Genomic DNA, 16,583 nt, shown 5'->3' on the forward strand with positions numbered 1-16,583 from the left:
TTTTAACTAAGTTAGAAATTGATATATATATTTTTATTCTTTCTTGCTACATACATATATGTGTATGTGTGTGTGTGTGTAATTTATCGCTACAATTTCTATTTTATCTCTCCTTGTCACTTAATATCACTTCAAGAAGAAATTTTTGCAAATGTTTGTCTGTGGTTCTTTTGCTAACACCAAAACTAACTTATTGCTGTTTTAGAGTAATACATAAAAAAGTAATGATAAATGCATTCTTGTGTTATAAAACATAATGTAATCTAGTAAAATAGTATTTATATGTATTTTAAATCATTATGAATTATCATTTATATTTGTAAATCTTACAAACAAAAAGTCTATTTATACTTTTTAGACTATACTAAATGTTAAACACATATTATTTTAAAATTTTCTTAAAGTTAGTCTTGCAATTAAGGAAATTTTATCTAAAGTAGAGCATCTACACTCATTAATATCAGTTTAATTTCTATTGGATGAAAACGAGATGTTATCATTTCAAGGGTAGTTATGCAGCCAATTAACACTTTAATTATTTCCATTTGCTTTTCCAACTTCTTGATTTATGAATGCTAAATATTTGTTTAAACTATCATATTGTTTTAGTTATCAGTGATATTCTTAATGAATATTAATTTATTGATTTAAACTAAAATGGTCAATCTTTGCACCGTTATCTCATTGTTTTCATTATTGAACACATGTGTGTATACATTCTATTATTAATGGTTAATTATGTGTTTTAATGGATATATTTTGGAAATTTGTATTTAAGAACAGAACCAATGTGCATCTATTTCTGTATTGATGTTGATTATATAACAAAATATTGCTTTTACTTTGCAGGTAAATATAAAACAATTTTTATAAGTTTACTATACATTCAAATAGGTTTTCCTCGTTCTGACTTCTATTATGTTTTAGGCCCAAATTATGGAAGGCGTGGATAACAACCTTGCTCTTGCTGCTGATGTATTTGATCAGTTTTGCTCAGCTACCACCCTTCGATCAATCCTTGGCCATTTCAGATACCTCTGTGATCTTTTACAAATCAGACCCACAAACTTCAATCATTTCTACCCTAAACTCAAGGTATTGTTTAGCAAAACTCATAAATATGATTTTCATTATTACATGCTGTTTCACATGTGTATCAATTGGAAAAGTCATTTGAAAAATTTCATACCACACTGTTATTTCATGTTGATTATAAAATTTTGAATTTCGGCTGGAATTACAAATATTTGAAAAGTTGTAATAAATATTTGATTGAATATGAAACTTTATGCATATTGATTAAAACATTAACTTATTGTTACATTAAAGCATTCAACAATAGTTCTGTTTCATGTTACTTTTTTTACTTAATAAACCTTATTAATTAAATTAAATATTACTTATCCTGTTATTGCTGGTTCCCATCATCAATAAAAAAAAACAAAATTTACATTTTGTTTAATTATTTAAACACTTTAAAAGTAATATGATTCTTATTCATGTTTTCATAACGATTTATGTGTGGTGGATGTTTTAAAGTTTAATTACTTTGATGTTCCTCCAAAAAAGTATTAATTAAAATTATCATTGTCAATAAAATACCTCCTTCTTCATACATTGTTTGAGAATTTTATATAATTTATTCTGTAAAGTTTAGTTTATAGTATTGAACTAAGAAGTTATTTTTAATTTATTATCTTATTGGTCTTAACTGTTTTGATATAAGTGTTCTGTTATTTTGATTTCTCTCTTTTGTTTTATTTATTTAATTTTGTTGATTATTCATTATTACTAAGAAGCTGCTTACTGTCATAGGAAAGACTAGACCCTATTTTACATTCTGGTGCTAGTCACTCTATGTGCCCTAAATATAAATCAGGCTCATGCTTCTTAGTGGTATATTGTTTATTAGAGCATACCATAACTCTAGTTCATAGTTTCTTTATAGAATTCAGTTATCTCTTTTGTTGCTATTTATTCATAATATCTATCCTTTTATTGAGAAAAAAATGTTAAGTTGGACTAAAATAATTCGTCATAATATTATGTAATTGTTTAAAAATTATAAATTTCTAATGGCATATTGAGTTATATAATTTATTTTTGATATGATCATTGACAAATATTATTTAAACAAGAAATTATTAAATGAACTTAATTAGAAATATTTTTGTTAATATTATTACTCTCACACTATACTGAATATGATTACACCCACACAAAAAATAAAAACTATTCTCTGCATTACATAAGCAGACCATTAGGAGTTAATTTCTATATTTTTTATTGTATTCTTTCAATGGTCCTTTTCCCTTGAATTTAAGTAATTTTCTCTCTAAGATCCAAAATATGTTTAATAATCCTTTGACTGGAAGATTCTTAAGGTATTACTGGATTTAGTGAATGACAACAATTTCTTCCTTATTACAATATAATAATTTATTTCATATTATACAGCAACGTTTCGGGAGATTTCCCCCATCTTCAGGCTGCTAAAAAATAAATTCAACAAAACCATAACCATGTGCTTGTAATAACATTACTATATCATAATGTTACTATATTATAATATATTAGCAAATAAGACTAATAGGAGAAAATTATATGTTAAATATAAGTTTTTTGTTATCAGGTAAATAATTTATAAATAGTTTTTGAGTGTAAATGATATAGTAATGTTGTTACAAGCACATGGTTATGGTTTTGTTGAATTTATTTTTTAGCAGCCTGAAGATGGGGGAAATCTCCCGAAACGTTGCTGTATAATATGAAATAAATTATTATAATGTAATAAGGAAGAAATTGTTGTTATTCACTAAATCCAGTAACAAAATATGTTAATAGTGATCTTATGTAAATCATCAATACTTAATAGTAATTGGTTCTAAATAAAATTACTGATATTTGTAGGATTTTATTAGAAATAGTTAGGAGTCTCCAGAGTATGATAATTTAAAACTATTAAAAGTCAATGAAACTATGGATAAATTGGGTTATGGTTATATCAGAGAATATGAAGAAGATGGTTTGGGGTGTGGTCAAAAATTACAAAAATAGTTAACAACTATTTATTTTCCGATGTTTCGCCCAACTTTGTGGAGCTTCAGCTGGGCTGTTCAAGTTTATAGCTTTACAGACTACAGAAAAGTCTGTAGTGATGCTCTTCTTCATATTTAAAATTATACGGTCTATTATTTATATATATTAAATCAGAGAAGTTTAAATCAGATAAATAAACATCTTTTAATAATTCACACTGATTAACTATATATATTTTTAAATACATCTTTAGTATCTTAATAAAAGCACTTTAAAGTATAAATGCACCATCATAATTCACATGATCATTAGCAGTTTGCTGTTAAATCTTTAAGATTTTATCTTAAATTTTTGAAATCAATTCAGAACAATTACTAGCAAAAATTTTTTTGTTATAACTTCAGTAATGGTGAAGCGATTTCATTTTTTTCTTCTGTAATGTCAATCCATTTAAATATTTTAGATTCAGAAAAATTAAATAAAATATATTTCATCTGGAAAACTCTATGGGGGGCTCTGAATAGAATTTGTTACTACCTTATGTGTTATTATAGATCCCAGGTACTATTTTTCTAGGCATTCTGTTGAGAACCATTTGGTGGTAAACTGTCTTAAGAAGTTATTGTTGAATTACATTTTGGAATAATTCTCAAACCAGGGTCTGATATTTAATGATGTATTTACATTAAAATTAGTTTTTGGCTACTTTTATTAATAACTGAAAATCCTACTTGTAGATAGGATCAAACTGATTCTTTTATTTTTCCATGGTAAGTGTCGAATCAGGCTCCTTTTATTTATTTTTTTAATTTGATTGCATATTTGTTAGCCTCCTGCTGTTTGGTGGGAAGTGAGGGGGGGGAGGGGAGCTTTGTACTTTTATCTGCCCTCATTTGAGGTTATTTAAAAAAAAAAAAATAAAGATATACTAATAGAAGATCAGATACCTACTTTTTTAAGGTTAGGTGACCATAGTCAACCCACAAGAAATTCATTTTTTTTTTTTGTTAGCTCTGTTAAAAAAAATATGGTATTATGAATTATTGTTAAAAGAAATTATTATACTTGTGTATGATAACTGTTGCACTTGCTGTATACTGGTGTGCTCCCGCCAAGATGTATGTTGGTCTAGGCTTTCTTATCATGCAAATAAGGACTAATTTTAATATTAAAAATTATAAACACTTATAATTAATAATTCATAAGTCATAATGTTAGCTTAAGTCTTATTTTCAACATAATTTTTTTCAAATATCTGTTCTATTACTAAAGTCCAGTTGTACATAGTATTAAAGTTTTTTAATATCTGACCCCTCCTTACCCTGCATTTATCCATTCTCCTATTAAACACAAGATCCCAACCTACTGATCTCTATATCCTTACCTATAGAACTGTTTCCTATGAAAAATCTTTTGCTGTCCGAGCTGCCTCATTTTGGAATTCCTTACCTATATCCATCCCAAAAGCTTCCTCCTTAACCTCATTTAAATATCACGTTTCCCAGAATAAAGATTGATTTTTTTCATTCCATCAGTAAGCGAAGTAATTTTAATTACTGTTCAAACCTTTCATTGAATAATTGTAAATTATCAGTTGTGTACTTAGTATTCTTTTATAATGTTTCTAGCATTTAATATAATGTCTAACAAATATAGCATTAAAAAAAAAGAAGTGAAAGTTTCATTCAAAGCATTTTCTTTTACTTTATATTTATCCTTTTTGATACTTACTATTACTTGATACTGTGCTTTATATTTATTGTTATTGGTTTTAACAATTACAAAATCATTATCTTTATTCTTATAATGAGATGGAAACATTGATTTTTCAGGCTAAGCTAAGATCATGGAAAGCCCAAGCGCTATGGAACAAATTTGATAAAAGATTCAATCATAAGTGCTATAATAGAGGAAAAGCATGTAGTAATCTGAGGGTAAGAACAATTTATGTGTATTTACATTAAAATTGTTTTCCAACTATATCTATTCTTTTATTTTTTTAGATAATCAAACTAAGTTTTTTTTATAATAAAGAGTTTATTGGTTTTCTCTATAAAATTAATAATAAAATATGAATATTTATTGTGGTGCATCCATCACTAAGCTTTTACTTGATTAAAACAGTAGAATAAAATAATTATAAATGGTCATTTTAATTTTAAATATTTCTCAGGTTTTGGTTATTGGAGCGGGCCCTTGCGGATTAAGGTCTGCAATTGAAGCTCAACTCCTGGGAGCAAAAGTAGTGGTTGTTGAGAAAAGGGACCGAATAACAAGGAACAATGTACTGCACTTATGGCCTTTTGTTATTCATGATCTACGAGCTCTTGGGGCTAAGAAGTTCTTTGGTAGATTTTGTGCTGGGGCCATCGACCATATTAGTATACTTCAATTTTAATTCGTAATACATATTAAAAATAACATTGTTTTAGTGTTTATAATTATTATTCCATTTTTTAGGTATACGACAATTACAATGTATCTTATTAAAAGTATCCTGTTTACTGGGGATAGAAATTCATGAAGGCGTTGGATTTGAATCACTTATACCACCTCATCAAGATCCTCAGACCAATGAAAGTAAGTTCTTAGCATTTTGTTTGGAATGAAAGGTTTTCTTAGTTTAATACTTCCTTTACTAGTTGTGGTAGAAGTACTTGTCATGCCTTTTGTAGAACTTCTCAATCAAAATTCATGAATATTATTAAAAATTAAAATATATTTTTAAAAAATAATGAATGAGAATTAATCATGATCAAAAAATAATTTTTATTTTATAATTATTTTATTTAAAATCGAATCTACTGTACATCAGTTTCATTTAACTAAATACTATAGAATGAATATTACCAAGTCAAATTAGTAATGATCACCAATTGTGTTTAGTGGTTGGGTGGTGTGCAGCAACTGATCCAGCTGATCATCCAGTATCTCAGTATGAATTCAATGCACTAATTGGTGCAGATGGTAAAAGGAATACTCTTGATGGTGAGAATTTTTTATCTTTTTTTTTAATTTTCTTGTGTTGTTAAAAGTTTCCAGTTGCCTCTCATAATGAATTTAAAATTTTTAGGTTTTAAAAGAAAGGAATTCAGAGGAAAGTTAGCTATCGCCATCACAGCAAACTTTATTAACAGGCACTCAGAAGCAGAAGCTAGGGTTGAAGAAATTTCTGGGGTTGCTTTTATTTTTAACCAAAAGTTTTTTAAAGAACTAACTGCAGAAACTGGGATAGATCTTGAAAACATAGTGTATTACAAAGATGACACACATTATTTTGTGATGACTGCAAAGAAGCATAGTTTAATAGATAAAGGTGTCATATTAAATGTAAGTCCATGTAACTTTTATTGATCTAATAGTTAATTTTAATAACTCTAAAATGTACTACAATTACATCTACAGAAAGAAATATGAAGTATCCATAAATAGCAACAAGAAATAACTAGGTTTCAAGCATTAATGTAGTTTAATTAGTTTTCTCATGACACTATTTTTTTATTATTGTTTTCATTATACTTTTTATGATTTATGAGCATGAAGTATTAATTAATGAAAAAGTAGTAATGAACAATTAAACAGATTTCTTATTTTAACTATGTAATTGCACGAAATTGTTGAAAGCCTTTCAAGTTTCTAGGAATGTTAAGTTTGAAGTATAATGTTAGAAGGAAGAGAAATCATTGATTTTATAATTATGGTTTGGAAACAGTATTAAACAAATTTTCCTGTTTCTTCAGTTCATATATATTAGGCACTAGTGGATCAAGATGTTGGGCATGTCCCCTTGGAAAAGGAAAAAAATGGAGATTTAAGGCTTTAGAACTTTCAAAAAATGAATTTCAAATCCTTCCAACATTAAAGCTATGGTATTTAATTAGGACCATAAGAAATTTTAGTGAAACACTGCAAATTTATGTGTTGATTGAATGCAATTATAATATCATGCAAAATGCTCCTTTATTTCTCTTTAAAGATATTTATTGTATTCTTTTGTCTTGCGCCATTATTTCAACATGTTTACCTAGAATATTCTGAAAAAAGAAACATTAAATAAGAATTTTAAACATTTTTGGAACTGCTCTAATAACTATTTTCATTTAAATCTTTGTACAATTTGTCAAATTTTTGCCCCAACCCCTTTATTAATTATTCAGGGTTGTTATATAGTATTTTTGAAATGTAGGATTGTCAGGATACTGCTAAATTGCTAAGTCCAGAAAACGTAGACAAAGGAGCTCTTATGGAGTATGCCAGAGAGGCTGCTGATTTCTCAACGAATGGTCAACTGCCATGCCTAGAATTTGCTGTAAATCATTATGGCCAACCCGATGTGGCCATGTTTGATTTTACTTCTATGTATGCTGCAGAAAATGCAAGTAGAATGGCCGAAGTTGCTGGACATCGATTGTTCATTACTCTTGTTGGTGATAGTCTTCTAGAGGTAGCTATGCAACTAGTATTCTATAAGTTTTGAATAAAAATAAACAATTTTTTTATTAATTATTATATGCATATATTTGTTTCTTGAGGTTCAATATTATGTAATTAATTACTATTAGTTTCATATTAGGTTTTTTTTTGTTGAGGAAAAGATACTATGGTTCCTTACTTACTAACATTCTCTGAAAGTTCATAAAAAGCACAACTAACAAAAATTAAAATGAATACACCATTGGATTAAAAAATACGGTTTTGACTCTATTCGGTATCTTATTGTTGTAATATATAAATATCTATTCGGTATATTGTTTCTTATTGTTATAATATTCTCAGTTTTTTTTTGTATCTTTTTAGCCCTGATGAAGCCCTGCAAAGTGGGGTGAAACGTCGGACATTAAAATAGTTTTAAAAACTATTTGTTCTTCTTTTTTTGACTGCAACCCTGACCATCTTCTTATATTTAAATCTTTACAGTCAACTATATATACATATATAATCTTCTATTAGGTTTTCTAGTGTTATATGTATCTTTAAAGATATAGTGCTCTGAATGAAAAATTAATTTTATTTTAACGTTAACAGCCACCATTTTTTCAAGTAGTATAATATATATATAGATCTGACTGGCAGACTGTCATTTTTTCATTTCCAATGCAATAAAGATTCAAAAAAGTAATATTAAAGTTTTCATCAGATAATGTCGATATTTTAGCATGGGTTCTTGGACCAAGAGTAAAACTCTCCTAATTAATAATGTAATAATGTTCCAATTTGAGTGACCTTCCTATTATTTTATTAATAGTTTTTAAGAAAATGAAAAGTTTAAGAATCATTGGCAATGTTTGTATATCTTTTAGCCTTTCTGGCCTACTGGTTCAGGATGTGCTCGAGGTTTTTTGAGTTCTATGGATGCCTGTTGGGCGCTAAGATCTTGGAGTCTTGGAGCCCATCCTTTGGAAGTTCTGGCTGAGCGGGAAAGTATCTACAGGTTGTTAGGACAGACCACACCTGAAAATTTGCACAGAGACCTGCAGTCATATACTCTAGACCCTCATACTAGGTTTGTATTCTTTATTAATAATTTTTACAGATAAATAAGCTTTCTAAGAAAATAAAAACTAAATTCTTTTTTATCAGGTGTTTTCTTACTATTAAGATAAATTGTTATATTATATAAGAGCTTGTTATATCCTCATATATATTTTATTGTTGTTTATTGGGCTTATCGCTCTCATATATCCCAATCATATACAAAAAGGGTGGGTAATCTTCAGGTCTTTAACTTTTTCTCTTCAGATTATGAAGATTAATTATGTATGAAATTGAAAATATTTATTAAAATTGTTGAAGTGGTATTGCTTTTAAAGTAACAAGATTTATCGTGTTTACTATACGTCATGTTTTAAAATATATATTACTTGCTAGTATATACTATTGATAAAGTAAATAAAAACCTGATAGGATGAAAATTTTATTTTGCAAACTGTTTTTTCTCCTAAAAAGTTATTATTTGACAATTAAATCATTTCATACTTTTTTTGACAATATATTATTTTTCTATTAAGATGATTACGTATTTTCCATTATATTATATTATGTTGTTTTTTATTTTATGGTGTAAAAATCAACATTTGATTGATATTGCTATGCCCGATGTTTTTTTTTTTTTATTGCTAGTTTGAAATGAATATTAGTATAATGCTTTTATACTAATATAAATTTTGAAGAAAAATTCTTGATCTGTGAAGTAGCGTTTTCCTAAAAGATTTCTTGTTATTTTAGTGTTCGTTTTTACTGAATGTTTATCAAAATTTTAATTTTTAGATATCCTAATCTAAATATAAGAAGTGTCATACCTATTCAAGTTCGAAATCTCTTCACAACTGATGACCCCGAAGCAGTTGATAAATTTTTGAAGCAACCCATTAATGTTCATCCTCCAGTAAGAGATGAACATCCCAAGAAGAAACGGAAACGTGGTATAATATGATATACATATATTTATATGTAGTGTTATTTGTTAGTTTGTTCATTCTTGTTTAACAGTGCAAAACTTCTTTGGTCGCCAATGCCGTTTATGCATGTGGTGTAAACTTAATTTACCTTAAATCTGATTTAAGGAAGAGAGGGGGTTTTCCAATCTCCAGAGATGTTATGTTGTTATAAAAATGAATTTATGAATATGTTTTATTAGACTTTTCCTTTTCTGGCATTGTCAGGACTTGGCATGATTTCTCTTATGACATAAAGTTTCTTTTTCTTTTCTATTTTTAATAAGTTGGTATAACTACTCATAATTGAGGAAGAATTATTATTGTTTTGTATATTTATCCTTGCATTACAAAAAGTAGTAATGCTGATGAAACTATTGAGATAACTTAACAAAGCTAATCTTATGTGTGTCCTACACACAGTGGAGATGTGTGTAGCTGATTTAAGAAACATATAAATGATAATTACCTTACCATAAAAATGGCCTAAAACTATTTAAAAACTAGTGGTTCACATCTTGATATTTTATGCACTTATTTTCAGATAACCAAAAAATTATATTTCGAAATATGCTAAGAAAATAAATAATAATAAACTAGAAGCGAGATTTTGGTGTCTTATAAACAAAAATATATTGTTTTCTGTTTTTTTTTCTTCTCGGTTATTTATAATATATACAAGGACAAAAAAACATGAAAAAAAAAATCATAAAACGTTGCCTTCGAATAAGAAAACTACTTAATAAAAATATATTATTAATTAAGTTTGATTGATAAAAGAAAAAAATGATAATAATCATTGGTTAACATGTTATTACATTGAAAAACTAATAAACTCATTAATTTGAAGGTAGATTGGTCCAGACATATAACTAGACAGTCTCTCACAGCTCTTTGTTATTTCCCTCTCTTCAGCTAATTATTAAGATTTAATTAATCTTATATTACTTATTTATGAGCATGTTAACCATTTATTTCTTTATGATAAATTAAAAATATATTTGATGTATGAATTTTTTCTTTTGTATGCACCAAATGATTCATTAAACCATTTAACATAACATCTGATAAAACAGTGTTTGTGTACTGTTATAATATATTAATAATTATGTGATTTATTTGATTTTAATTATATTTCTTGTTCATTATCAGAATGCCATCCCGAAACATTATTACATTGGTTGAAGCGCCAGGTTCATCACTACGATTCAGTGCCTAAAGTTGAAGATGTAACTTCATCTTTTAAATCTGGACTAGCTCTATGTGCCATAATTCACAGATATCGACCACATTTAATAGACTTTTCTTCTCTCAAACCAGAAGAAGTTGCCAAAAACAATCAGTTAGCTTTTGATATTCTTGAAAAAGAAGGTGCTATACCTCCGGTCAGTATACACTTTCACTCTCTCATTTAACCATTTATGTTATTTTCATATTTTTTATTGATGTATTAGAATTTTTCATACTATTATATACATATGTAAATATTTATTGTTGCTGTGGAAATCTCATTTGAGCATTAACTATAGGAATTTATTGATTGTTTAATTTATTTTGTTTGACTGAATTAATAATTATAATTACTTTTTTAAAGTTTGTTAAGATGTAGTCAATGTGTTAATAATTGTACAATGTCATATCTTGGCAAATAGCTAGAAATGTATCTTATTTTCAAGATTTTTTATATATGTAAACCATCATTTAAACAGATTTTATTTTTTTAAGAAACTTATTTGTTGTAATCTTTATGAAATTATTGTATTTCTCAAAATTTATTTATTTGTGTTTTTGGAAAATTAGTTAATATCAGTAATTTCATGAGAGATTGATGTTTTACCTTTGTTTCTCTAATCGAGCTATGGCAACTTTGCATATCTCAGTTTCATTGGTGATATGAGAAAATCTTAAACTAAAATGTGCAAATTTATTTATTATTTTTCTTATTTTCTTCTCAGAATCACTACAAAATAAATATTTACTGACCCAGGTGGGAATTGAATCTACTATCTTGTGAACCAAGCTCTATGAGACCCAAGGGTCAAGACCCAACATGCTCAGCTATTATGTCCTCTTGTTGTGTGCATTATGTGATTAAAGTTTCCCTATTTAGTTATATTTATTTCAGCCAGAGCTTTTAAGTTTTTTTGATCATATTGTTTTATTGAAATAAACTATTATTTTGTATTTATAGTAAAGACTTATTTTAATATCTTAATTGTATGGTATTGACAGGCTACTGTTTTTAGGTAATGACTGGTGAAGAGATGGCAGAATGTGTTATACCTGATAGGCTTACTATGCTGTCATACCTTTCCCAAGTTTACGAAGCATTTAGAGGAGAAATTCCACATATTAAACATCCTAAACTTGTAATAATGCTGTTTTTATTCACTAATGAAATAATGTTTTATATATGTGCATATATATATATACACACACACACACAATATGCACTCAATAACATTCAAACTGATTCTCTGTTCCAGGAAGAAACTGAAGACGAAAAACACCATATTACACACTCAAGGGAACCTCGCATTCGTCCACATTTGAGTACTGCTCATAAAATTTCACTTTTAGGTAAACTAACAGCCAAAACGCCTAAAAAAAGGAGAAGTCATTTAGGAGCTGTAAGTACATCTTTATTTGAACAGTACAATGTTTTCTTTTCTCATTAACAGTATCAGTGTCTTGGTACTTAAGAAACTAGTCATTATAAAGTCACAGGTGGTACCAATGTTCCTCTCCTTCATGATTTGAGTTTAAACTATTGATAATTTTTTTACTATGAAACATAAAAAGTATTTGAAAAATGTAAGAAATGAGATTCAAATAAAAATATTACTGACAGAACATGGCACATAAAACTTATAAGTTACTTAGTGCATGCTAACCAAATTTACTTCAATGCAAATACATTTTTTTTAGCTGACCTTTATTTTTGTTTTGCTATTTGATGAGATACTGGGAAGTAAAATCTCCTTTGATAGTGTATGTTTTTTAGTTAAATTACCATGAAAAGAATAACTAACAAACAAAAACTAAATCATAGCTTAAAAATAAAGTATAAGGAATAAATAAAAAATGATTTTATAATAGTTTATAAAATCATTTTGTTTTTTCCTATTGTTTGTATTTCTATTGTGAGGTATTTGTATGATACTGAAGACTACTGGTCAGATAGTACGCTGGAATGATTCACACTATCTATTAAACTCTATTTTTTATTTTTTAATGAACATTTTTCTTAATTAATTCATTTCCTGGATTTTTGTAGCATTAGATTATTTATTTAAGTGTTATTTTCATTAATTTATGATTATTATTGATTTTTTTTTTTTAATAAGTACAACCTAAAACTTTAACAAATTTAAAATATTTTTGGTCCTTGCCATGTTTTCTAAAGCTTGTTAAAAAATAGAAATCTATTTGAATTAGATAGTTTATTAAATTCCAGTAATTTAAAATTATTTTATTTATTTATATTTAGTTCCTCATTCCTTATAATTAGTAATAACTGTTGGAGTTTTGACAAACCTTTGAAAATCTTTTACCTTAGCTAAACAAAGTGTTTATCAGGAACTATTGGCTACTGAAAGAAAAGAATGGTTGGATAAAATGGAAAATGCCAGAGCTGAGCGGAGGACACAATATGCCATAGAAGAGGCTAGGGAATACACAGAGCGATCTGAACGACTGGCAGAGTTGTCGAGAGTTAGGCTCGAACGAAGGGAAAGGCTAAATGAAATAGAAAAGAACAGAACTGAACGTATTATAAGAAGGCAGTACATGAGGCATATCCTCAATAAGCAACTTGAGAAAAGTATGACAATGCTTTCAACCAATGCAAAGTCCGATGAGCCTTTCGAAGACTATTCTTTGTTTGTATATCGAATGACTGCTCCAGATTTTAAGGACAGAGTAAAACATCTTGAGAATAAGCTTCTTTATCCTGTAAGCGTTAGTTTTGAGAATGCATTTATTTATGTCGTGGAACCTAAAAAGATGTGTGAGTTATTGCTAAATATGTTTCTTCTACACCTAATCTTCCTTCTCATTCCTTGCTGGTTTTATTTTTAATAATCTATGCAAGGTTTGCATGAATTAATAATTGAAGTGTGGCTTTCCGAGATTTAGGTAACACATTAATTTTACATTTAGTTTGAATTTTTTAATATTTCATATTGGTGTCTAAAATTTTTATACCAATTTTATAAGCCTTTTTTCCACTTAACTTTTTGTAACTTGAATATGTAATATGGATAAAATTAAAACACTTTAACTGTGCTGTGTTGTTTTGATAATTTCTGCATTTTTCTGTATATTCTTTTTTTAATTAAATTTTTTCTTCACAGGATTTATAACTTAAGATTATTTAAATTTTTCAAACCCCTTACTCTTAAAAAATGTTATAAATATTCTTGTACTTCTTAACTAGTTTACAAATAATCTAAATTATATGTGGTTCTACACTCTCCTCTGTCATTATATTTCTTTAAAGATGCCTGAAGAAAATAAAAAATTGTTGAAATCTTCAATACCATAAGAAACAAATTGTATGAGAAGCTGGATCTATACTGTGGATTCGTTTAATCCTTGCTTGATTTATTATGATTGATTCTATAATGTCTGTATCTTCAATATCTTGTTATGTAAACAAATTGAATATGATGTAAAAACTTGGTATCACAGAGTATTATTGCTGATCATATCGCCTCCTTGTGTAAATGTTGTTCGAGAAACACTGACTACTGACATCAGTGTGAAAATGGTTAAAAATTCTTGCTGCTGTTAAGAAAGTTACACAAATTTTTATATTTTTGCCTTGATACTTAAAGTTAGTTTAATGGGTATAAGTAGGCAGGTCGTTTGTAGCCGAGCCAGAAAAAGAGCCAACTTTAGCTGACTTGTTACTGCAGCAGTGCTGGTTTTAAGTCTGGCTCAAGGGAAGGGAGAAGTGGACTTATATTTTTGGTGGGGTTTCACGAATGGCCTCCATCATGGCTAGAATAGGATGACACCCTGTAGATAACCCCTCTTCCCTCCCCTCCATATGTTAGAAATGAACAAGAAGGGGGTCAGTTACAGATCTATTACATTACGACATATTTCAGTTTAATAGCTGATTTTAACCAGGCAGGATCTCTAATTATTAACTGGGGAAATAGCCTAGCTTGTTTGTTGTTGTTTTCAGTGTCTAAAACTTTAATTTGTGCAAAGTGGAATGGTCCCTTCTATCGTTAATCATATGGTTTGTTGTGGTTATAGGTTTCTTATTTATAGTTTATGAAACCTACTAAAAAAGTTCTTTGTCATTGGTTTATTAATTTTTACAAGATTAGATTATATTTATTTATTTTTCAAAGATAATGCTTTTAAATATTTACTATTGTTTGTTTATCATTAATTATTCTTATGGATTTAGACTATTTTATAACCATTTTATATTAAAAGATAAATTCAGCTGTTGGTGTTTATACCATCCTTACTGATTTAGCTCTGGGCACTAAAGTTCACTTTAATAATATAAATTTTATCACTTAGGCTGTCTAATTCAGGTAGTTATTGTTTTAATTTGTTACTTCATTACAATTTATTTTTCTCAAAGACAATCGTTCTCATGTCTGATTCACATGATCATCCTGGCTCACTAAGTGTGTTGGGTTTAATTTCTTCTTCTACTTTCTTTTGTACCTCAATATATTGTATATAACAACCATGTATATACTTAACTATTAAACATGTATTTTACTTTTAAAATTTGTTGATTATTTGTTATTGAGCTATTGAAAGTTTTTGTCAGGAACAAGTAGTAGCAGAAAGCAAAGAGTGGTTGGATAAAATAGAAAATGCGCGAGCTGGAAGAAGAGCACAATATGCCAAAGAAAAAAGAAAGGAGCATGAGGAACAATATGAGCATTTGAAAGAGCTTTTAAAAATAAAAAATGTACAAAAAGAAAAGTTGACTGAAATTGAGACAAATAAATCTATATGTATGCAAAAACAGTACATGAGTCACATATTGAGTAGAAAAATTGAGAAGTGTCTGACAATGCTCATGACCAATACAAAGCTTGAAGAGCCTACGGAAGACTATTCTCTGTTTGTGTATCGAAAGAATGCTCCAGATTTCAAAGACAGAGTAAAACATTTTGAGAATAAGCTTCATATTACTGTAAGCTTTAACTATTAGAATATCTAATGTATGTTGTGGAACTTAAACAAATGTGAAAATAAAACTGTCTGTTTTCCTTTTGTTTAATATAGGTCTTTGTTTTATAAATTTAACTTCTCTGAGTTTTGCATGAATTAATTTTTATTTTATGAGTTTAATTGGTTCTGAAATTGATGTTAAGTGTATATCTGTGGCACTTGTGAATAGTGAGTCAGGTGGAATTTTGTGGAATTTGATTTATGCATTTTCAACCCAATTTTGTCTATTTCTTTGTGTCTAATGTGCTAATGGTTTGGCTGCTAAAACAACTTGACCTTTTATTGTTATAGTCGTATCACTTGTGCTTCATTATACATAAAGAAACAAAAATGAGATTTCAAACACAACTCGAAATTCACAAAATTGCCCTTAACCCATTATTCACAAGTGCTTCAGATATCTATCTTCATGAAATCATTTATGTCTCGTGTGTAAATGAGGAGATTAGTTTCAAAATTGGCTCAACTCACTTTTATCTATCCTATCAAAGCCATATTGACCATAAGTATCTCAATCTAGTTTTAAAATGAGTTCTAACTCAAGGGATTACTTATGTTAAATAGGGTAGAATCGTATGTTTTTGGAGCCTCTTGTAAAAATGATTGAGATAGTTTTGAAACTAATCAGCTCATATATGTGTTCATATGTCAGAATGTCTTATGACCTCTTCAATATGTATATAGACCAATTTTGTTAAGGGTTATATATAAAAATATAATGATGGGTGAAGGGAGTGTCTAAATAAAAAATAGTTTTAACGATAAATGAAATTTATTAAGTAGAAATGCTAAGACTCACACTTTCAGGATGTAGCTAGATTAATTCCCAAACAAGACCAAAAAATCATATTTTCAAATATTTAATTGAAGTATTCTTAAACTTGACTTAAATAGTTA

At 27.9% G+C, this 16,583-nt stretch overlaps 1 protein-coding gene across 1 annotated transcript in view; it reads left to right on the forward strand.

Moving 5' to 3' along the window:
- Window positions 1-700: 700 nt before the first annotated feature.
- Window positions 701-16,583, forward strand: part of Mical (Molecule interacting with CasL) — a 56,031-nt gene continuing 40,148 nt past the window's right edge. Inside the window, exons 1-15 of the mRNA XM_014434307.2 lie at window positions 701-849; window positions 928-1,095; window positions 4,872-4,973; window positions 5,213-5,420; window positions 5,500-5,619; window positions 5,926-6,027; window positions 6,113-6,369; window positions 7,226-7,483; window positions 8,340-8,542; window positions 9,307-9,461; window positions 10,626-10,858; window positions 11,720-11,842; window positions 11,960-12,103; window positions 13,053-13,427; window positions 15,277-15,648. Coding sequence (XP_014289793.1) covers window positions 937-1,095; window positions 4,872-4,973; window positions 5,213-5,420; window positions 5,500-5,619; window positions 5,926-6,027; window positions 6,113-6,369; window positions 7,226-7,483; window positions 8,340-8,542; window positions 9,307-9,461; window positions 10,626-10,858; window positions 11,720-11,842; window positions 11,960-12,103; window positions 13,053-13,427; window positions 15,277-15,648 — 2,811 coding nt within the window. The 5' untranslated portion in view covers window positions 701-849; window positions 928-936. The remainder of the gene's footprint in view (window positions 850-927; window positions 1,096-4,871; window positions 4,974-5,212; window positions 5,421-5,499; window positions 5,620-5,925; window positions 6,028-6,112; window positions 6,370-7,225; window positions 7,484-8,339; window positions 8,543-9,306; window positions 9,462-10,625; window positions 10,859-11,719; window positions 11,843-11,959; window positions 12,104-13,052; window positions 13,428-15,276; window positions 15,649-16,583) is intronic.

Source organism: Halyomorpha halys, unplaced genomic scaffold (assembly GCF_000696795.3).
Source record: "Halyomorpha halys isolate HHAL.00 unplaced genomic scaffold, Hhal_1.1 Scaffold1345.1, whole genome shotgun sequence".
Taxonomy (NCBI): Eukaryota; Metazoa; Arthropoda; class Insecta; order Hemiptera; family Pentatomidae; genus Halyomorpha; species Halyomorpha halys.